The sequence below is a fragment of the Anomalospiza imberbis genome, chromosome 3 (assembly GCF_031753505.1).
Source record: "Anomalospiza imberbis isolate Cuckoo-Finch-1a 21T00152 chromosome 3, ASM3175350v1, whole genome shotgun sequence".
Lineage (NCBI taxonomy): Eukaryota > Metazoa > Chordata > Aves > Passeriformes > Viduidae > Anomalospiza > Anomalospiza imberbis.
This window is the reverse complement of record NC_089683.1, coordinates 114,463,342-114,486,767: the sequence shown is the minus strand read 5'-3', so window position 1 is coordinate 114,486,767 and position 23,426 is coordinate 114,463,342. Positions and strand designations below refer to the sequence as shown.

The window sequence follows — 23,426 nt, the reverse complement described above, 5'->3', positions numbered from 1 at the left end:
ACTCATTTCCCTAGGGGCACCCCCAGGGAAGGCACACACATGCAGGCGGAGCAAGCTCCTCCTTTGCAGACAGAATTAGGAAATAGGAAGTATTCTGAAGAAGACGATCAGTTCTGCATTGTGTTCTCAAAGGTGACCGTGAAGATTCTGAGGACCATCTTGCTCTGTGGCTTTGTCCTCAGGGGCTGCCGGGTGCTGACGCTGTTACAGCAGCCCTGTGTCACCTGCTGAGCTGCAGCCAGCTTGTTCTATCCAGGTCCCTCGTTTAACCCCATCCTCAGGGGCAGTGATGGGATCCTCGGGGCGGGAGCCGCGGCTCTGTAAGGGGTGAGGTTCTTCTGCAGTAGTGAAGCCTGCAGGCAGACGCCGTTCCCAGCCCTCTGCTTCCCTCTTGTGCCTCGGGAGCCCGGCTGCTGGGTCAGCCGCGCCGCGCTTGAGGAGCCACCGCCGCCGGGCCCCACGGCACGGCTGCCGCACGGCCCTCCCGAGACCGCAGGCGGAGCCGCGCCCGGTCCTAGCAGGGCAGCCGAGCCAGGCGCTTCCCTGAGCTCCGAGGGAAAGGCTTCCCGGGGCGGGCCCCGCTCCCGCCCCGCTCCCGCCCCGCTCCCGCCCCGCTCCCGCCCTGCCCCGCGCGCGGCCGTTTGAACGGGGCCATGGCGGGCCGGGCCGGGCTGCCCGAGCTGTGGCAGCTCTACTTCGCCTCCGTGCGCGCCGCCACCTTCCACAGCTGGCCCTTCACCGAGGGCTGCGCCTGCACGCCCGAGCGGGTGAGCGCGGGGCCGGGGCGGCGGGGCCGGGGCGGCGGGGCCGGGGCCGGGGCCGGGGCCGGGGCCGGGGCGGCGGGGCCGGGGCCGGGCGGGCGCTGACGGCCTCCCCTGTGCCCGCAGATGGCGGCGGCGGGCTTCGTGCACAAGCCCAGCGAGAACAGCCCCGACGTGGCGCAGTGCTTCTACTGCCTCAAGGAGCTGGAGGGCTGGGAGCCCGACGACGACCCCCTGTGAGTACCGCGGATCCCTCGGCCTCCGGCCCGGCCCGGCCCGGGGCGGCCGCTGGTGGCAGCCGGGGGGCTCGGCAGGGCAGAGCGGCTGCCCGTGGCTCCTTGGGAGCTGCTGCCTTCTCTTTCATCTTTTCGCCTCTTTTCAGGGAGGAGCACAAAAAACACAGCGCGGCCTGTGGCTTTCTGTCTCTTCAGAAAGAACCTGCTAACCTGACGGTGCAGGAGTTCCTGAAGCTGGAAAAAACGCGAGTGAGAAAGGCACTTGTACGTACTCGGCATCTTGTGTTTGACGCGCTCGGCTGGCCTCGTTCCTTAGCTCGGCGCTTTGTGCACAGTGCTCTGTCGCACCCAGGCTCGGGCTGGACCAGCCGCTGTGCCCCTGCCCGGCTCTCAGCCCTGCTTTATGCGGGGTGGATCCTGCTCGAAGCTGGACGATACTCCACTTAGTGGCGGACAGTAACGTCATGTTATCTTTACTCTTTGCAGAAAAAAGAGGTTTCTCAGATGATGACCAGGGTTGAAGATAAAGCCAAGATCCAGCGCTGTAATATAAAGAAGCTGGCCTAGACTGCCGCAGCTTCATAGTCGCCAGTGACGTCCGTCTTGTCCCCACGCTGTGGCACTGCCCCTGTGACTGAATGGCCGTGTCTCCTGAGGCCGCTTCCAGACTGGCTGTCCCTGAGAAGCAGAGGGAATTCTGCTTCACTCCTCCGAGTCTGTCTCGGAAGTACCTGGGGATTGAGGCATTGCATACAAAATCTTTTTTCTGCAGGAATTCTCCTACTTTTCCTGCTGTTTTTTAAAGGATTATTACTTGTAGGTTTACTTGTTTACTTTTTTTTTTTTTTGTAAATCCACCTGTTTAGAGATGTTGCTGTCTCACAGAGATACTGGTAGCTCTGGTGCTAAAACTGGTGTTTCTGACAGGAGTTGACATGTGTTTCCATGTTTGTACTGAATATACTGATGCTTCTAGATACTTTGGGACATAGAAAGGGGAAGGAGTTTTAAAAATACTTCAGGGATTTAGGAGTGTGGCTAATAACACTGAGTTATGCCACACCTTAGCGTGCCTGGTATTCTTGTAAACTTCTCTTTGTAGTTGGCTGCTGCCTCGTGTTGATGCATTTATAAATAAAAGTTGAAGGCAGAAGAACAAAGTAGTTTTACTGGATTTCCTGGAGGACAAGACTCTGACCTTTACTGCAGTGGGCTGCACTGACTGCAGTTTTAACATCGAAAAGGAAATTAAGCTCACCAGTTACAGCTTGCAGTGCTGTTGCTCAAGTGTCAAACTCTTGTAAGCAGTGTTCATCAGGCATTATAGACATTTCAGAGACATTGAAATTTATTTGTGCCTGGGAAGGTTTGGTTTGTCCCTTTGTTTGGAAAGGAAAAGAAAATTTGCAGAATAGAGTGCAGTCAGAGGGGACTTGTGCTCTGAACTGCTGGAAAGGAACGGGGCAGTCTTGGAGAAACTGTTTGACTGTTACAGGGCCCCAGCTGATCACACAGGGTCGTGGACTCTGCAGACAGAACTGGACACACATGGTCAGGTGCTCCCTAAGTTAAAGAACCTTCAGCTTTATTTGGGGAGAAAGTTTGTTGTAATGACACATTGATGAGAACAAAGTTGCTGTGTCACAAAAGTGTGTTCAGTGTTCTCTGTCCAGACTTACTTGGAAGAGTGAAATAACCTTGTTATCTCCAGCTGCAACAGCCAAATCCAGTGCTGAGTGCCCTGCTGCATTCCTCTTTTGCACGCTTGCACTGCAGCTGTAAATACAGAACACATTGGTTTAACTGCTTAAATTCAGTGCAAGTGACTGCACTTAGTGATGAAGTGGCTTGTAGGTGGATGTTGATGTGGAGTAACTGGAATTTCTGGAGGCTCCTTCCCGCAGGGACACGGGGCAGGCTCTGGGCCTCCAGTGGTGCCAAGCAGGTCTGTGCTGCCAGGCTGGGGGAGTGATTTATAAGTAGTGATTTTAAAAATACAAAAATAAACACACAAATGTAAACTAGTGTTAAAATTATAGTTAACGTTATAAACATTCATTATTTTTAAATCTTATGTATAAAATTTATAAACTAAAGTTTTATAAAAAAAAGCTATGTTAAAGTTTACAAATTTTTACACAAATCAATCTCATAATCTCATGCAGCTGAGCTGGAGGCCCAGCATCAGTACCTACCCTAACAGGGCTCGGATGCACTCCTCTCCCTCCAGTCCCAGCAGAACTGCCTCGTGGAGAGCTGTGTTGTTGTGCCTGCACAGGAGGAATGAGCAATGCACTTATTACCTAAGGGACTTAGCACATAAAACTTGGGAAAATGAATAGGAGGATACAGAACACACTAGAAGTGTGGTGGGCTCTGTGATGTTTATCATGTTAAGTTGAAGTGGGTGGGGGAAGGAAGTGAGTAGAACAGCAGCTTTTATAACAGAAGTTGGGAGAAATCTTGAGAGCTGGCAGCTGGAAGAGGGAGTGTGGATACTGTCCTTGAAAGGACCATATTTGTGGAGGAGAGGTGGGGCATGTAAGATTTTTTTCAGTGCAACTTGGAAAGATCCGAGGCAGAGGATCAGAGCTCACTTACGGCCCTGACTGCCGGTCAATGTCTGCCCCTTTCTGCACCAGAGGGGAGACGGCTCCTGCGTGCTTGTTCAGGACAGCAACTGTGAGGGCAGGGCGCTCCTCCTCGCTCAGGGAATTGGGGTCAGCTCCCTGGAACACAGCAGAGCAAAGGGGGCTGCTAGAACCATACCGATCCTTCAGCTTCAGCCTTGCTTTTGTATTATGCCTGTTCAAGCTGGCAAATGGGCTTCAAGCTCAAGACAGAGGGAGGTTCAAAGTGTGTTGTTTTGCTTCCTTCTGAAAATTGTTTGTCATCTCCTAGCTTAAAGCCAGAGTAAATGTGTGTAACAGTAACCAAATCAGTTCCCAGAGCAGAAACAGATTTTGCTTGCTTTTGCTGTACAGAGGACTTGATCCTAAATTATAAAATGAATACCTTTTTTTTTTGTTTGGCTTTGACAAACCCAGAGAAGAATGCCTTATGCACTGATCAAACAGAATTTGGGGAGGACATCTATAAATGTAAAACAGGCCCTATCTTCTCTCAAATGCTCTTTCAGTCTGAAGACTGATATTGCAAGGCTGTTGCTTCCTAATCATCAAGCTGAAGTTGCATTCCAGGCTAACATTCGTGCAGTAAACAGGCAAAGAGTTGAAAAAGGAAACTTCAGCAAGTGTTACTTACATCACTGAGCAATTGTTCTATGAAGGTGATTCTTCCTTTCCCAGTTGGACCCAGTTCATCCAGCAGCTGTCTGGACTCTGGCTGTGGAGACACACAACAGCCAGGAACATTTCACACAGGGAAAATACAAGTAAGTGGGCCAGATCCTGCCTTGGAATGAAAGTGCAAAATGCACACAGTGGCATGAATTTGATGTATCTGAGCCTCTTGTTACTAATCCCTGACTTCTTTGGGAATGTCTGTCTGAACCTGAGCAAGTGTTGGGTAACCCTGGCTGATACCTCACTACTGAGGTCTTCATTCAGCAAGTGTGTCTGCAAATGATTCACTTCATGTCAGTGCAGCTCTCCAGGGCTGTACAAAGATCTGCTCAGCACAGTAAAATTAAACGTGGCTACATGTTTGGGAGTAAAGTTTGAAGCTTCCAGAACTTGTGGAAGTATTTTGTTTTAAAAATGTGCATGTTTTGCCTCAGTGAAATTAGTTTACTAAATCTTAACAAACAAACAACTAAACCTAAAACCTTTTCCTTTTATTTCTTCCCAGCTTTCAACCTTTTCTCATTTTGAAAGCTCAGTCAGTTGACCAAGCATTTTTATCTCTGGACTCCTGTCACAGAGCTCTGTATCTTCTCCCACCTGTTGAGCTGGCTGACTGATCCAAGCTTAGATTAATGTACATTTCCCTTTTGAAATTGTCCAGTTGAAATTGAAATTGTACATTTCCCAGTTGAAATTGTTTTGAAATTGACAGTCCCTTTAGTAGACAGTTCTTTCAGGAAATTTGGTCTCCAGTGAAAGTAAATTCTTGCTTCTTGAATTAAAGTAGGCCTCTATGGAGTTAAATGTTGTAAAGCCAAGGGAAGATGACAATACCTCCATATGATGTTGCTTCTGAAAAAAATCTCTAAGAGAATCGCTGCAACAGTCCTTAGGCCTAATGCAGTATCACAATTGAATGGGTTCAAAATCAGAGAAAAAAAATCTAAACTCCTAGTAGAAAAACCAATTAGTTATTTTCAGTTCTGAACTAAATGTCAGTTACAAATGTTTAGGTTTTATATTAAGTTGGACTTTTATCCCCTGCCCGCAGTCAGGGTTAAAACATTTCTATTTTAATGCCTGGATGCCCTCCTTCATGTTAGCGCTGCTCTAGAAATCTTTTTTCCTGTATTTGCAGAAGATACTTACAGAGGGCTTATATTCCTGTCCCCTGAGTGTTCTTGACTTGGTTCTCTTTATTTTGCCTCTTGAATAGAAAAGATTATGATCATCTCTGCCTACCAGAAAGGAAAACAAGTGTTAATTCAAAGCAAAGTCAGTATCCTAACTAGAACTTGGAGCAGAGATCTGGAAATAATTTATCCAAAATCAAAGCAGTATTTATCAGTTTTCCACATGAGAAAGTGATGAAATGCTTGTTGCAGCTCAAACTGGTTTTAACAAAAGGTTTGCACAGCTCTCTGTGCAGTGACTGCCTCTTGCCAAGCCTCAGACTGGAAGCACAAAGTGGATGAAACTTACATGTGAATTAATATGTGAAATGATGCTATAAAAATTCCTGAATTGTAACGCTGACTTTACAACTGGTTGATTTAATGAAAACCTAAGTCCAATATGAGATGCCCCAAATGCTGAGCTGTTACTGAGACCAGCCAGTAGGAGATCGCAGTTAGACAACATCTCTGAATGGATGTATTTCATCATTTCTCATCTCTGCCAAATACACCAGAGCTGGCATTGCCTGGCAGAGCTCAGAAGTAGAGATAATATTGATATTTATGGTTCCTGTTGTAAAAGAGTATGTGAAACAGCTAAAGTTTTAGTGCTATAAAAAAACACTGCTGTGACCTGTGGATGCAGGTCACTGGTCTCCTCAGCTCTCCAGGGATGAAGTTCCCAGGAGTTTTTGAGAGAGTCTGTACATTGCTTAAATCTCAACTTGGACATATTTTGAGACTTAAAAAAGATCAACTTAAATGGGCACAGAATGTTTGCCTGCCTTGGTGGCTAAGCTTCCAAGCACTACTTCTGTACTCCTGACTGCTCTATTTATGGTCTACTGTAAAGACAGGGGGAAGAAAATCTCACCAAAATTAGTCTGACTGCCATCCTGTCCATCTGTGACTTCTGTTCCAGCACTCAGGTAATCACTGCTGAACTTCACTGCTCTGTTAGGATGAATATCCTGTAGAATCATCAAATGCAGGCAGTTATTAAGATTATCATGTAATGCTGCTATAATCCTAGTGGCACAACACTGTAGCATATGAGAAAATATGTAGGCCCTGAATATCAGTGTCAAATTACCACAAGACATTATCATATGTAATTGAACTGTGTTTTGAGGCAAGCAGTTTTTTCCAAACCTTCTATTACGTATTTCTTTTGATTTAGGAAAAAAAAGCGATACAACCTCAGTTAATGAAATGAAGATTCTCATCCAAATGAAAGTGTTTCTACCACTTGAGAAATTTCACTTCTGAAATAATGTGATACAGTTCTTCAGGCCTCACACAGCAAGGTAAGCTTTCCAAGATTCCACACAAGAGACGCAGTCTGAATTCTGGATTTTTGAAATGGTAGATTTTCATCTTGAAAAGCTGGAAATGTATATGTTGTGATTTTTGGAACGTGGTAATTCCTGAGATCGACATTCCAGATTCTGAATAGAGTTAACAGGAGCTCTGACAAAAGTTATCTCCAAACTATTGAAAATTACTAAGCTTAGTTTTTAAGAGCACACTTTCCAGGGTGAAGAAAAACAGGATCTCTCAGGATCTCTCTCAAAAGCTAAGGGGTGCTAGAATCATCAGACAACATGAGCTGAAAGAAGGAAGTTAATACTAATAGAGCAAACTAACAAAAGGTGAGATGATAGCAACATAACCATGAAGTCTGGCTTAATCAGATAAGGATACCTGTTCATCCAGCTCCAATAGAGAAAGACAAAGATTATTTTCTCTGAAGAGATAACACCCTCTGAACAAAAGTATTTCTTCTTTAGACCTGAATCTAGAATATATCAGCATTACACTGCTGTAGTGACAGCTTTAGACCAGCTGCCTCTCAACAGGCCCCATCTCATGGACTGACCTTGGTAACAGCAGCAAAATTCAATGTAATAGTGACTTCATAGTCATCTTCAGAGATGGTGGCATAATTGATCTAGAAGGAAAGAGCAGCCATTAGTATATCTTAGCAAAAAAACCCCTCTTTAAAGAAGTACTTTAAAGAATAATTCTTGCTGATGGTGTTTCTTGTGCAGCCAGTGCACAAAATCACACGTGTAGCCTTTGCCTCCTTGTGATATAGTACCAACACTTCCCATGTCCATGAGAAAGAGGCAGGTGTGTTTTGAGTAACTGGAAATTTCACAGCAACTGAAACACCAAACAAATCCAAAACTGGAATGAGGCTGCATTTCGTGGAAGTTCAGTCATTCTCCACTGAGATTTTGTAGCTGCATAAAAGGCTGTGTTGTTCTTGGGACTCCCAGATCCAGGAGAACTGGTGGCTGCTTTAGGCACACCAGTCTGGGGAAGCACAGTCTGTATTAAATCTTTGGTACCTTTGTGTACCAATTCCTTGAGACAGTACTGCTGGCACCAAGTCTGTGGAAGTCATACAAAAATGAGTGCACAGGGGATTATAAAGAAATGGAATGAAGATTACATTGCAGCTGGTTGAGAATTTTGAGGTAAGGTTGATTATATTTCTAATCCACATGAAAAACTGAAAAAGCAGCATTAAAGCCAGATAGTTGCATCTGCTTTGAACCATTTCTGTTACTTCTGGGGCCACAGCTTTTAAGACAATAAAGTCACAAAAGGCCACGAAGCAGCAGGAATAGCCTTCCCTAGGCAATTTTATATTCTCCAGGCCTTATCCTTTTGAATCCTCTAGCAGAGGAAACAAGTTGCAATGGACTGTACCTCAATTCTATTAAACAGATATTCTCTTATGGTTGCACTGCAGCTTCTGAAGATCCTGGTGGACCATAGGTCTCAGTGAATATAGAAATCAGGTGCAAAGTATCTACTGGACTATCTACTCCCCAGGAAGGAGTCCGAGAAGGTTTCCACATTCTTACTATATAAAAGCAGCTGAGCAAAGAGTTTCTCACTCCCCTTACAGCTCTTAGGTGAGAGAATAGGAATTGCCATTGGAAAAAAAGCAGAAAAAAGTCTTCAGGAAAAGACTGACCAAAAAATGGAACAACAAAATGAGACAAATGACACACACAGATCAACATCTAAAGAAAAGGGAGACATTTATTTTTCCAGTGTTTATGTAGCAGCCACAATAATCTTTTCATGACCCTCCACAGGAAGATACTACTCACAAGCTCCTTCCTACCTTTCCCATTTGAGGTTCTCCAATCAGTGTTCTGAATTCAGGGTTGTTCTGGGCATAGCTTCGTACATGAGCACAAACATGATCCAGCTGTTTTCTCCAGTAACCTGCTCACAGGGAATTAAGCAGGAGAAAGATCCTTAAAATGTGAATAACATTCCTTCTAGTCAAGTGATGGGAGATTAAAAAAATAGCACAGTTTCACTAAGATGAAAAAAAAAATCTGTAGAAAATTAATCTAATCAAGAAAATGAGAAGGGAGTTATACTCTAAAAAGCCAGGTGAAACACTGTTTAATCTATAGTCATAATTCATCCTTAGGGCCTTCTACTGACAACAAAGCCATGTCTTGGAATGATCCTTAGGAGTCAAAACTGGTTCTGTGTGAAGGGAAAAATCTCACACCATTCTAGATCATAACAAAGAAGTAAAATATTACAATTAAGCAATTATGTGTTGTTGAGCTGTTTTTTAGTTGATTTTGGATAACTGACAGGGAACAATAATCCAAATCTGAAAACTGCAGGATATACAACATTTGACCTGTGTAAATTATCCTCCAAATAAATTCCTTTCAATTGTATATGTGAGAGCATATGAAAAGCTCAAGCATTCCTGCACTTTGGCCTGTCAGGATCTCTGGGAGAGTCAGCATTCCTTTATGCTGATAGAGGGCACAAAACATGAAGGGCTGATTGTGCCTGGATTAAAAACTCATCTTAAGCCATTTAGAGCTTCTGCACCTCCTGTCCAGGCAATTCCAGAGCTACATTTTGTCTTCATCAGAGAAAAAACCAAACTGACTTCTTCTCATTTTTAACTGATTGTTTTCAGGGTCTGGCTAATTTTCTTTTTTAGCATCCTCACGGTAAAATAGAGAGCATGATTCATTTTGTTGTAAATAAACTGTGTAGGCTTGGTAACCTCATTTAACTTAGACAATGCAGCTGCTCTGACCTTATCCTTTCCTTCATGTTAAGTGAAGCTTAAAACAGTGAAAAGAGACCAAGCCCGAAGGAAAGTGCTGCTCTGGCTTTTACAAGACAAAGCAAGGGCACACGGAGTTTTGCGCTTGGAAGACTCAAGGTTGACAAATGATGCTATGACAAACTAAACCAACAAATCTTACTTGTTAAGCAGCTTTAAATGAATAGAAAAAGAAGGATCCACAGAAAAACATAAATTGCTCCCTGCTGTGGTCTCATATGCAAAAACTAACACAAGCTGAAAGCAGTATTTAAAACATCTAAAATAGTTTACTTGGTGAGTGACCTCTCCATAGAAGTCAGTATTATTTGCCATAAAGTGGTTCATAACTAGCCCAGATCCCCAGATTTTATTTGAAAAAACCCAGATGGTCAGGAACATATTCTTGCATGCTTGATATTCCATTAGATCTCGAAGGATTTTTGACAGCATTGATGGAATGCCGGGATCCATGCTGCCACGAGCAGATTATACCTTTATCACACTGATTTAACCTTACAGTAGAAAAGGGAAGTTCTTTGTAAAGTTTACCTGGTAAACGTCCTGGTTCCTGTTCAAAACAGACTGAAAGTACAGCAAAAAAAGAAATGCAGTATACACCAGAGGATTAGTGTTTTGTACTGCTGTTTTTTGCCCCTTTCTTAACTGTTTAATATTTTTTTTAATCTTCACACATGAAAAGAAGTTTTGTTAATAGTTGATATGGTCAAGAAATAATAACCTCCACCATTTTATTTAATTGCTTGTGTTTAAAAACTTTAATACCAAATGTCTGATCCTATTTTGATTGAAGAAATAATGGTCATATTTGGCATATATAAACAAGATTTTCCTGGGTGATATTACATGGTCTTGTTGATACAGATAAGTTCCAAGCCACGTATATAACTCAGCATGATATGACTGTAAGAGACATTTATTGAGTTATGGGATGAAATAAGCTCCTCAGTCCTTGGCAGGATCTAAAGGAGAATACATTACACAGTGCAACTTCAACAAAGTTACCTCTGCTGAGTGGACAAAAATGAAAAGAATTCAAAAGCAGCTCAGAATTCCTGCCCAACCTTTCCCAGTGAGCAGTTCTCACTCACAAGTCAAGAGCTGTACTTCTGACAGAGATATACAAATATTCAGTGTGACTTTCCTTTTTTCTTGGCACCATTAGGGGCCAATCCTTTAGTATCTGTGACTAAATTAAGCTTCCTGACATGTTGAGTCAAGTGTTGTATTTCCTACAGTGATGCCTTAGAGAACATGTCACATTTCAGAGGAAGGGAGGAGGAAAACACATTTCCCCGGTGATTATTTTCAGAATCAGAGTCCATCTGAATACAGACACACAGAGTCAAAAGAGAAATTTCTAACATTCATTAGCAACTTCTACTACCCAATAGAAAATTAATTCTGGTAACAGCCCGAGGGGTTGATTGCTGAAGAGAGCTAGATGAGAAAGTAGATCCAAAAGAGTAACTGCTCCTCTAAACCAGGGTTTGGTGCTGTAATGGTTTAAAATGAACTCATTCTATAGATTGCCCAGCTGGACTGCCCTGTGAGATTAAAGACAATTTTGCCCACTGAGCCATTTATTAGATCCCTAATTAATACTGATGGACTGTCTTCAAGGGTTGGGGATCCAGAAAGCTGAAGATTTCTCAGGACTGTAAAACTAAAACCTCTAAAAATGGCAAGCATTAATGACAGCAAACAGCCAAGCGATTCCACAAAGAACAAAGTGACCACAAAACTCACTGTGAAAGAAAGTTGTCTGCACTACTGATACTGCTCCTACTGTAGTCTGTGAGAGGAAGAACTCTTCAATGAGTGATATTTTCACAATCCTATTAAGAATCCCTTCCTCTAGTTTAGTTTTCTTTGCTTCTGAAGCTTCTATAATTTATTCCAGAACAGCACCCCAAACAAGTTCCTCACGTAGACAAGCTTCATCATATTTTCAAGAGCTCTGACCCCGTGTCTCAGAGTTTTGTTTATCACTATCTCTGCAGGTGCCATCACAGCTCTGCCTGAGGTTCACATGGCAGGGGCTGGGGAGCCTGCTGGGAACTGGGAGCTGTTCAGTGGTTTCCAGTTCAAATACAGGACACCTGCCTCCAGTCTTGTGGGATCTGGAGAAACCAAACTGCTACCAAATTAGTAAGGCTGCACAGGGCTCAGTAACCCCAGTTTTGCTTTTGCTATTGCTGATAGCTTTATTTTAGCTGTTGGTGGAGATCAGTGATTGAATTCTAAGGCAGTGCATTTACAAGTGACTGGTGGAAACACAGACTTCTAAAGATGTAAATCAGTGTCCTGCTGATGCCACATCCCATAAACTATAATATTTTCAAGAAAAAAAAAAGCAAGGTTATAAATTGTTTAGAAATAATAAAATTAGAACTTCTAACCTTTTCCAGGACTAATGGCTGTCAGGAGAGGCTTATGATCACTCATCTTTTCCACTTTTTCTTTTTGTGAAATCAGCTCAAGCACCTTCTTTTCCAACAGTTTGCTGGATGGGTAAAAAAGTCCAATGGTTTGGGTTCCTTTATCTTCTCTTTCTGTTAGTTCTGCCCTTGAGTTGGGCAAGGAAACAGGACAAGTTTGCCAGGCAACCTGAGCCTGTAATAGTTTTGCCTGTGGGGGGTGAAGGAGAAGGGAAAATATAAGTAATATAGATATAATTCAATGGCTTACAAGCATAATTATCCAGAACACCAAATTGTAAGGGGATGAAAAAGCTATCAGGAAGAATAATTAACAATTTTTAAATTTTAATTACCAGTCTGTAACAACAATGCAACTTATCACAAAAGTTCAAGAAAAATCCAAATTCTTCACAATTGCCAGGGGATGTGTATGCTTTTGTAGGGCAAAAGCTGGCCTTGCTAAGTATTGGGCTCTTTCTTAAAACAGTTTAAAAACAACTACTACATTTGTGTGAAAGAATACCTTGTATCAGCAGACCACAAATCACAGATAAAACTACTTGAAGAGCTGAGACTTTTGAAAAACTGTTTCTCACTTTGCCATTTACAAAGAGGCTGGATGGAGGCCTTGGACTGAGGCTGCTTTTCAGCAGAAAGCAAAACAAACATTTTTGCCCTCCTTGTGCTCCCAGCCCACAGCATTGTCCCAAGGAAATGAACGGAGCTGTGCTGATCCATTCCCCCAGCGGAGCAGCTCTCAGCTGAGTTCAAACCTGGCTTTGTAGCGCTGTGTGTCCCATCTGAGAGGATCCCAGGGAGTCCCCACGGTCCATGGGACTGCCAGGACAGCTCTGTCTGGATGGAGGCTCTATGTAGACACCACAGAACATGCAGAAGCGAGCATAGGGCTGGTTGCTGGTACCACACTTGGAACAAGAAAAGTAGGATGGAGGAGGTCCAGGCTGGAAAGTTCAATGCAACATCTGTCACTAGAGAAACATAGGATGAATGACTCGGGAATGATAAGAGAGAGGAATGAATTAAAAGGAAGTAAAGTACCGCCCTGAGCGCCCTAGTACAGTACAGGACTAATGGTTATTTATGCATATAGGGGAGTGTTTCAAATTTTATGTGCATTCAGCTCACAGAGAATAAATTCCGCTTCAGTGTCATCTTAGAAGCACTGCACAAGGGGAAATTGTTTACATTGATTGTAATTCTACTGAGCAGCAGTTAAGTACCTGTCCTTACTGAAGTTAAGGAGGCCTTCAGTCAAAACAAGTGCATGCATCATCTCATATCTGGTAATTGCCTGTACAGGTGATCACAGCCCAGAGCTGTTATGGGAAAACTTGCATTGCCTCAGCCTATAGGTTAACCTTTGATGGTTAAGTTACTTTGCCTGAGCACAGGGCTGTTGCATCTCAGCTGATGCAACGGTCTGGTGCTTGTTGACCCATAAAGATTTGTTTGCAACTCCAAACCCTCGGGTCACTGACTGATGTGGGGTCAGGATGTTTTCTAAGTTCACTTTTCCACACACAGTCCTCTGCGCTCAAGCAAGTGTCTCGATGACCACAGTGTTTACTGAGTGGCAGAGTTTTGCACTGGGCAGTGTGCCGTTGCTGCAGAGAAGCAGCCCCGGCGAGTCCCCACGGACAGCAGACAAACCTTGGCCCCGCACCAGGCACAGAAGCGCGCGTCGCTCTGGTTCACGCCGTGGCACTTGGAGCACTGAGCCCTTTGCTGGCCCTGCAGAGCTGGGCAGGAGTCTCCTCCAAACACAGGCTGCTTAAACAAAACAAGCATTAGGGAGAAAATGCTCTCATGAGGGAAAGTCCACAAGCCTAATAAGGGGAAAGAGGAAAGCAAGCTGCTCTGGCAACACAAAGTAGTATTCAGCCTAAAGGAATGATTGCAGCTTAGAACGAGCTGCAGAGTGTCTTGGATCTAACCTATAATTTTCATTACAAAACCACGGTAAAATGTAGCATTAATTAATTTGAAAATATTTTTAGCAGAACTAGCACTAAAAAATAAAAACCTTACCAATGGTGTGCTTTTAAACTGAGTATTTATCAATAGGGCCCTGCGTATAAATACAGATGAAATTAACATGGAGACCTCTCTACTGACAAACTTGCATTTTCCAATCTAACACACAGTTTTCCTTGCACATTTCTTTTTAGTAATATAGCATGCAGAATGTGTTCAGGCAGAGTTTCCTCACAGTTTGGAATTTGCTGCATAAATATTTTTTGCAGTCTTTTGCCTTGTGCAAATTATATATTACCCAACTTTTCTACAATTAACTTATATGAGTAAGCAAAACAGGTTTTTAATCTGAAACTTCTAGAGCTTAAGTACAGATCCCAGTTAGGACAAATAGGACTTAAAAATGTTTTGTTAGGTTTTGCCTTAAGGCTTATGCAGTCTATTTTCTCTACAAGTCAGGAATATGGACAGGTGACAGAACCCAAGGAAAATTATTTTAATTACACTGTAACAGCAAGTAAGCAAACACAAAATAGCCCTGTTTTAATCTGTGGCCTGCATTGCAATTTGAACAATGTAATTTGTCAGTTGGAGAATAAAATTTAGAGAAACACAAGTCTAAATTTGTTCTAAATATAAATTATTTAATAGCCATTAATAATGATATCAGCATTATTACTACTACTAAAATACTATTGTTATCACTAATTAATGACTGTTATTAGCAAGTTTTCTGATTACTATTAATAATTTTTAGTAATCATTTCACTTTCTCAGCTAATACAGGTCTCACATTCAAGTCACATGCCTAAGTACATATGCAGCTACGTATTATCTCCACACATACCTGCATTCAGTGAAGCAGCCAAACAAACATTTATCTCAGGTAAGTACAGAATCCTACTGAAATTCACTTTGAAATGACACTTTGAAATGTGGCTCTACAAGAGACTGCTGCCTCTAGCTACGGGCAGTTTTAGAAGTCAGGATGTTAACCATTATAATCGGAAGATTTTAACTTGAAAACCATTATTGTCCTATCATTTTTGTATTTATCACAACCTGGAGAAGTGAAATGCACCAGACATTTCTCATACAAGATTTTTTCAGAACTGAAAATAAAATTCTTCTAAGGAGCCAAGCTAAACAGGGAGTTGAAACAGAGCAATTTTAGGGGTAATATTTCAGTGCTTTTCTCACCTCTGTGCAGAGTCACAGCCAAATACAAGCATGCTAGCTGTATGCATATAGGAGGAGCAGCAAGTGGAGATAAGAAAAATAAAGTAAAAGTGGAGACATGAAAAATAATGCAAAAGCATATTCTGTTTTCAGAAAATAACTGAAATCAGTGTGAATGATGTTCCTGGTGTATTCATTCAACTTTTCTATTGCAATTGAAAGTAATCTGGACACAAACAAGACTCCTTGGAGTCCCATTTCCTAAGAGCCTTCTGAGCTTTCTCAGTGGCATTCACAATCCTGACTTCCATGTCAGAAACTTGAAGGTCCATGAGACACTTATGTTTAGCTGGACATTTGTGGTGGAGCTTCTGTGGGAGGACTGGGCTTAAATATGACACTGGGGAGAGAATCTCTGCTTTGGTAACACAGAGACATGGGGACATGACCTCAGTTTTCCAGAGATAAAGGATGTTCTGCTGTGGTTTGATTCACCCAGTGGGATTGAAGTCTTACCCTCTGTACTTCAGGCAGCTTGCTCTCACAAGTTGCACAGTGTTTATGGTGAAGAGGATTTCCTGTGCCACACACCTGACAAATGACTTTGCCCTTTTAAACAGAGAGAAAATACATTTCACATAGTGTTTGAAACCTGTCAACAAAAAAACAAAGAAGAAGACTGGATCTTACAAAATGCTGTGGTTATTCAGCCCTGCAGAAAGAGGATGTCCTTCAAATCTGGGCTGGTTCACACTTTAGTTAGGCCATGTTGCCTCTCATCTATGAAGATTATTTTATTTAAATGATGGTACAGTTTCCTCAGGAGATTCAGTATCAGTGTCTCCAGGTCTTTGTATACTCTGGTTTCAGTTTGCTCAGTCACTATACTCACAAAAAACAGACAGCCCAGTATCTGCATAGACCATTATTAATAATAATAATATAATACCACAGTACTCTGAGGTGCCTTAAAAGACCTCTGGTGGTGAGTTGACCCTGGCTGAAGACCAGGTGCCCACTAAAGCCGTTCTATTCTCCCCTCCTCAGCTGGACAGAGAAGAGAAAATATAATGAAAGGATCATGAGTTTAAGGGCAGGGAGAGATCACTCACTGATTACTGTCAGGGGAAAAACAGACTAATCTTGGGCAAAGTTACTGAATTTATTACCAATCAAATCAGAGTAGGAAAATGAGGAATCAAACCAAATCTCAAAAAACATCATCCTCCCACTCCTCCCTCCTTCCTGGACTTAACTTTCCTCCCGATTCTCTGTCTCCTGTCCTCCTCAGCAGCACAGGGAAATGGGGGTTAAGGTCAGCTCATCACACATTGCCTCTGCTGCTCCTTCCTTCTCAAGGGAAGTATGTCCATGTCTTTCTTGTACTGGGGAACCTTTAATCCCTTTTTCCATTCAAGCTGTTTTCATCCCACTAACTCTTAAAGCTGTCCATAATGTAATTATACAAAGCGAAGTTGGATCAAAGTATTTGTAATGAAGTCATCTGTTAGAAAAATGCATGCCAGGAGTTAAATCACTATTTTGTTTTACCTATTCTCAATTACCTTTATGCAGATGTTGTTTTGGGGCTGCAGCTGTGGAGCTATTGGTGCCTCACAGATAATGCAGGTGGGTGTATTCATTGGCACAAGATGTCTGCATTCAAGGCACGGTGCCATCTGAAGGAAAAGCCACATCACAGTTATGTTAAGAACCACAATGAGATCATTCAGGTTATTCATGAGATTTCAGAATTTTCCTGGCTGGAGTCTGCATCAGCAGCAAGGTCACTGGAAACATAGAAATTGACAGCAACTGATGATGATATTGATCCTTAAAGATCAAAGGATCATATTGAGAAAATATTAAGACATCTGGAAAGAGAATGTCAGCAAGGTATTAAGGTAATTTTCCATAAAATGAAAATGATATTATAAAATATAGTAGGACTGACAAGGTGCTGTGATCCTTGAGGGGACCTGCGAGAAGGCTTTCTTTCTGTTTCCAAGAGTAAAATTATAATCCTGTTATTCCACTGTCCCCCACTTCATACAGGTAATTGAAATTCTCCTAATTATGAACCTAATCTAAGGAGGTGGTGAATCTCAGTCATTACTTAAAACTACAGCACTGCCCAGACCAGACAACTCTCTGATGATACAGGAAGGGAAACACACCTCTGACTTGTTAGATCAGTTATGATCTCTTGGGAAGAGCTTAGGGAAAACGGTTACACACACCACTCCAAAAACTTGGTGCATATGCCCGCACATGCCACCATTTAGAATTTCAGGACTGGTACTGTTTCCTGATATAGGCAAATAATTTACTTTTTCTTTGTTTTTTCTTATTAGAATACATGGCCCTTGAAGAAATCTCTGGTCGATTTCGCCCATTGTTGGAGAATTTCACTGGCTGCAGTGCTAAAGGCATTGAGCACAACAGAGCAATTAGAGCAGACCTTTGAAATGAAGTGTGAGTAGGTAACGGTTTGCCAGCACTGACTGTGTAACTTGCGGAGGCTGCTGCTCTCTCCAAGGATGGTGTGTGGATTGCTAGGATGTTTTGCTGACCTGTGCTCCTTCGGGGACTGGGAAGCGCCGGACTGGCACAGGGGGGACAGGAGATCCACATTTCTGGCAGAAGTGAGCCAAGGGCTCAGACAGGCGAGGGGCAGAACAATGTGCACATCTGAAAATAAGAGCAAACTGGCTGAGCTTGGTTTAGTATTGCACCGCTGCACAATAATGAATAATCTGGAACTGGTTGTGGCAGGACTTAGGCCACTGATTTCGCAGCTGTGGTGGGACACCAGACCATGCCCCAGCATCCATGGCACAGAGTTCTGAACGCTAAACAGCTTTGCAAGGTAGAAAGCTCTCTGGCTACTATGGAGTTTCCTACTGTCCTCCTCATCAGGGGAGGTAAACAGGTCTCCTGACAGGCAGTCTGTGTCAGGCCTCACTGCTGCACCATGGGGAGCCACTGATGTAGATCACAGAACTTTTTCAATACTGATAAGCATTAACGTCATGTGAGACTACTCCAGTGAGAAGTGTTCACCTAGAGCATGGAGGGTGCAGTATAATTTGAAAAGACAGTTTATCCTCTGATCCTATGAGTGTTAGGAGGTTTTTCTAAGGGATGGCAAGACAGCTGATAACAGAAAACTACATTTAAGAAACAGAATTTTCAAAGTCCCATCTAGAGTATACTCTGCAGCTATGAGCCAGTGTCTGTCTTTGCCTTCCTAATTTTTATAGAGACCCAAGGTATTATCAGCTTGGTTGCAAAAGGATCAGTTGTTTTCCAAATAACAAGTATGTTAAAAGGAGAAGCCACTTACTTAAGGAAATCTGTTTTGCTCTGGATCCTTGACACCTGTGTGCTTGCTAAGCTTTTCTGGCTAGTCACTGCAGAGGAACTTGCAAACTGAAACAGAGGTAATTCTTTATGCCTTAGTAAGGAAATATTTGCAAAATGCATATTAAGGTAGAAAAATCAGCTACAGATGTAATTTGATATAAGCTGCACTGAAATGCACTGCTTTGAGGAGTACTTACTAGCCTTCATTGCCCCATTAGATGCATCAAGGACACACGGCTTCTTCTAATAAAACAAACCCATGCCTTGCTATGTACTTCCACCACAGCCTTACTGAATATTCAGTTTTAAATATTAACTTGCCAACAAACAGCACTAAGTATTTGCTAATTGCAGATTCAGGAATGTATTAGAAAAGAATTACTAGGAATGCAGTCAGTGTTGATTTCCTTTGCCTGGTTTTGTCCATACTGACAACTGTGTCCTGCTTTGGGCATTCCTATTCTCGTGCATCATTACCAATACATTTCAACCAGGACTGTAGAATCCAGGCAAAGGCATTAATTAATAGCTGAGAGAGATCACCAATCTTCACCTCCTCCTTTTTTAGACCTCTGTCCTGATGACAGCCTTGCACAGTTTTCTTCAGCCTGCCCCTTGGCTCACCTGCAGTGACTCCATTGGCTGTGCTGAGGTGGATTCCTCTCTGTGCTTTGTGGCTCCCAAACCACTGGCAAGGAGCTGAGGTCCTTGAGGGGACCTGTGAGAAGGCCTTCTGTCTGTTTCCAAGATTAAAATTACAATCCTGTTATTCCACTGTCCCCCACTTCATGCAGTTAATAGATATCTGAACAGGAATGCCACATACTCTCACTAAGCATAATCAAAAACATATTTGGCATGCACATTTTGGGTTCAAATAAGCTGCATAGAATCACAGGAAATTAAACTAGATGAAACCCCACACTTCCCTTACAGAGCTTACTTTTGTTGTTTTATTTATTTACAGCTTTCTTCCTTCCTGCATGAAGGAAGAAAAATCCCAGCTCCTAAGAGTAAATTAAGGAGTAAACATTAATACAGTTACCTGCTCTAAAACAGTCCCATTGCTGTTGCCAAGGAATAAGAGACTGTATCTACAGAGAAAATCTGGGTGAAGCTTTCATTTCTGCTCAGTCTATTTATTTTGGAATCTTACTGCAAGCAAACATCAGTAAAGAAACTCTGTAAAGGATTTGCAATCCCATCAATTTAACAGCATCTTCTGGCACAAAGGGAAATAGAGACAGGGCCTTGTTGTGTTGCTGAGAAACGAATGATGTTTTAATATGTTTTTAAGAAGACATGTGAAATGTATGCAAAGTAAATTTTGTTCTCTATTTGCAGTGTTGAGCAATCAAAATCGGAATTTCCAGAGGATGTTCTGTCTTCTGAGAAGGTTTTAAAATGACCCACGTTTTACAAGCAATGCAAGAGGGAAACTCTATGCAACTTTCTGCTAGAACAGAAGACTATCTCAGTTTTATGAAGTGACACTTACCTTGAAGGTCTTGGGATGTTTCATCCCAGGCAGGCTTGATTTCCACATTCAGTCTGTTCTTCTTAGGTTTTGTAGTAAATGTTCCACCTTCCTTATTCTAAAATGTAATTCCAGATAAAATTTTTGCTTTTGCTTTCATCCTCTCTTGCTACAGTTATTTGTTAAAATTTTAAAAGTACGTGTTTAAGGTATTTATTATCAATGCAAGCATGTGAAAAGCTTAACTTTAATATTACAAAAAGGACCAAAGCAGCAAAGATGGGCAAACAGAGAAAATAAGATATGTGAGTAAAACTGGCAGTCAAAGCTTAATCTCTAAATAATATCATGTATACAACATTTTATACTCACACAAGGGGTTACAATTGCCAAAACTTACCTGTGTGGCCATATCTTTTAGGAAATTCTTGTCATCATCTTCAACAGGGAAAAGGATGGTTGGTTGCTGGTACTCTACCACAAACACCTTTGTCACAATTGAACTCTCCCTGTAGTCCCTGAAAATCAATATCCACAAAGCTAAGAACCTGCCACAGACCTGTGTGCTGCAACAAGAAAATCACTGATGGAGGTGGCTTATTAGGTGGAACATCCCTTCCAAGCTTGCCAGTCATTACTGCAGTAGAATCCTGAGCAATATTTATGTGACAAAACCAACTGTCATTCTCTAATGCCTATTAAATTACAACAGTGGATTGAAATTGCTGTAAACATCCAAAGTACTCTTCCATGATTTATTATTATTATAGTGAATCTCTGGAAATGTCTTAGTATAAACAGACTGCAAACAAGTGTTAATCCAGGCAGTGATAGCAAGAAAATAAACACAGGCCTAGGTTTTGAGTGTTATGCAATGTTGTTGTACTGCACTGCCGCCACAAGCACAGGCTGGCTGCAGGTGCTGCTAACAGGGAACAGCAGACACAAATCTCCAAGTGGAGTGGAAGTTCCTGCTCCCGTGGAAACAAAAGATCATGCAACACAGTACAGCCAGAGGACTGATGTGTCCTCTCTCTGTCTCTAAGCATGAAGCTATTTTGGACAAAGTCAGTGGCTGTGCAGCAAAATACAGTTTTCTTTCTGTGTCTTGTATTTTTGCTTTACCCAATGTTTACTTAAGCTGCGAGGTTCAGCATTCTGTGATCCTCTGGGAGAAACAAAGCAAATTCCTAGGAAGACCAGCGTCTATAAATCCACTGGAGCACTGGATGACCCCAGAAACACCAGCCTGGTTTCTCTGGTGTTTCTGAGGGTCACACTCCAAAGGTTGAGCTCTCAGGACAGTACATCAGCTTCTCACCCACAGCCTCCAGGATCATTGGACACCCTGAGTCCAGGAGACAACACCCAGAGGTTATCCAACCACACAAACCATGGATGAAAATGATCCTGAGAAAGCCAACTCAGTGCTATTCATGATAGATTGCAAACTGCCTGGGGAAAGGCCCATCTGTCACTTGCAGGGTATGGAGTGCTTTAAACAGCACAGGCTGTGACAGGGATGTCTGTCCCTTGCCAAAAAAGGACTAAAATAAACCAGGAGAGGATACTCACTTTGTAACTGCCAGGGCTTTGACCATTATTCTCCCCACGGGTAATATGATAGGACCCTTATACTCCAAAGTGTTATATGGCCCACAGCCAGGTTTCCTAATGAGTTCTGGTTTGCTTCCATCTAAAGTGTAATAAATAGAGGCCCCAGGTGTATCTGAAAGAAACAGAAAAAGTAATTCCTCAGACTGTAGGCAACCTCGGAAAAACAAATTACTCACTGCAGTGCTTGATTTTTCTCACATAAAGAAAATAAAGCAGTTCCATAAGTGACCAAATATTTGGGATTAAAACTGTTTCTCCCATGAAATATCAGTTACTCAACAGAAGCAATTTCATTATAAGCAATATTTCTGACAGCAAAGTATCTGTGAAATGATTTTGCATTCAAACACTGCAGCAGCTTGTCCATTCCAATGACAGAAAGGGTATTTTCTGCCTCAGCAAAAGGTGACAGTTCAAAAATTGTAACGACAACGTTGGGAGTGAGCCTGGCACGTGATTCTTTCAAGAACTGTTCTTGCAGTCAAAGCCAAATGCAACAGCTTAAAAGTCTGGCCTTGGAAGCCATTAAGACTGCTAACACATATAACTTTTATGTCAGTAATACTGTTGGGATGAACAAAATTACATGCAAGTATACCTGGTGCATCAAACCTGTTAGTTAATTTTTTAAGTTCCTTAATGAAATGCACACTCCAAAAGTCATGACTAAATATGAAAAAAGTATAAAGGCCAAATATTTCAACTGGACACATAAGCACAGGTTTGAGGTGGAGTTAAAGCTCTTGCTCATACCTGATTTTATTTCTATGAGAGTGTTTGTGTCTATTTCCCGTTGAGCTTTCCCTGGAGGTGGGATTCGAAGTGGGATGATCTGAGGAGCTGAGACAGAGCCAGCTGTCATTTTTCTCAGCAGTGATCTTTAAAACAGAAAAGTAAAAAGGCAGACAATCATTTTCCTAAAAAGAAGAATGCACAGAGAAGCACAGTCTTTTAGCATGACTCCTGGTCTTCATTTGTTTCTCTTAAAAGAGAGAACACTGGATTCTTTAAACCATCCTGTGACTGTGATTGTGTGTTTGAGCTAGACCAGCTTCAGCACCTCATGTCAGTGACACGTGGAAGGAGTAAGGGACAGGAATCTCCACCCTCACCACGTCAGATGTGGAACCAGCCTCGTCCCACTGTGGCCACCTGGGTAAGTACAGCATGGCCTGGAAAGGACTAAAGAAAACCAGCCATTTCTCAAGCCTATGCCAGATATCATGTGAATCCAGAATATATCCTTGAAACAGGTGCCAAACCTGATTTAGCCTGATGTACACAGTCATTACCATGTCATGCAATTCAAGAATGAAAAATGGCATTTGGATACGATGACATTTTACAAAACAGAGAGATGTACTGCACATCTTGGGAACTGATGCTCAGGGCCAGGAAACACGTCTGTGCTACAAGGATTTGGTATGGTCACCAACGCTCCAGTGCTCCAGAAACAGCTCCGATGCTACTCATCAATGCAGGCAGCGAGGGACACTCCCCACCCTGTCTGGGCAGTGTGTCCCAGCGCTCAGTCACCTTTCCCGTGCCAGTGAGGCACTTCCCGGGTCCCACATTCCCCCTGCCGCCTCCTGTCCCATTTTTGGGCCCCGCCGCTGCTTCCCGGGCCCGCCGCTGCTTCCCGGGCCCGCCGCTGCCTCCCGGGCCCGCCGCTGCCGCCTGGGCCTGCTCACCGCTGGATCCCGTTCGGTCCCGTTCGGTCCCGCTGGATCCCGTTCGGTCCCGTTCGGTCCCGTTCGGTCCCGTTC

The 23,426-nt window shown here is 42.8% G+C and overlaps 2 protein-coding genes and 1 long non-coding RNA gene across 3 annotated transcripts; 2 read left to right on the top strand and 1 right to left on the bottom strand.

The window, feature by feature from the left end:
• Nucleotides 1-611: 611 nt before the first annotated feature.
• Nucleotides 612-2,157, top strand: BIRC5 (baculoviral IAP repeat containing 5). The gene is made up of 4 exons (XM_068186619.1): nt 612-767; nt 888-997; nt 1,144-1,261; nt 1,484-2,157. The coding sequence occupies exons 1-4, from the start codon at nt 654-656 to the stop codon at nt 1,562-1,564; spliced, it is 423 nt and encodes a 140-aa protein (XP_068042720.1). The 5' UTR covers nt 612-653; the 3' UTR covers nt 1,565-2,157.
• A 392-nt stretch (nt 2,158-2,549) lies between these two features.
• DZANK1 (double zinc ribbon and ankyrin repeat domains 1) lies at nt 2,550-23,379 on the bottom strand. Its single transcript, XM_068186621.1, has 21 exons — nt 23,352-23,379; nt 22,414-22,538; nt 21,619-21,772; nt 20,444-20,561; nt 20,065-20,161; nt 19,191-19,303; nt 18,547-18,632; nt 17,774-17,891; nt 16,766-16,879; nt 15,717-15,809; nt 13,698-13,814; nt 12,800-12,988; nt 12,006-12,234; nt 8,620-8,723; nt 7,357-7,428; nt 6,352-6,448; nt 5,452-5,540; nt 4,262-4,342; nt 3,599-3,726; nt 3,193-3,267; nt 2,550-2,773 (listed from the first exon to the last, which is right to left on the bottom strand). Exons 2-21 carry the CDS (start codon nt 22,520-22,522, stop codon nt 2,653-2,655), a joined length of 2,304 nt encoding a protein of 767 aa, XP_068042722.1. The 5' UTR covers nt 22,523-22,538; nt 23,352-23,379; the 3' UTR covers nt 2,550-2,652.
• Nucleotides 3,720-5,149, top strand: LOC137471920 (uncharacterized). The gene is made up of 2 exons (XR_010997924.1): nt 3,720-4,977; nt 5,015-5,149. It is a non-coding gene; the product is annotated as an uncharacterized lncRNA (long non-coding RNA).
• Nucleotides 23,380-23,426: the final 47 nt, after the last annotated feature.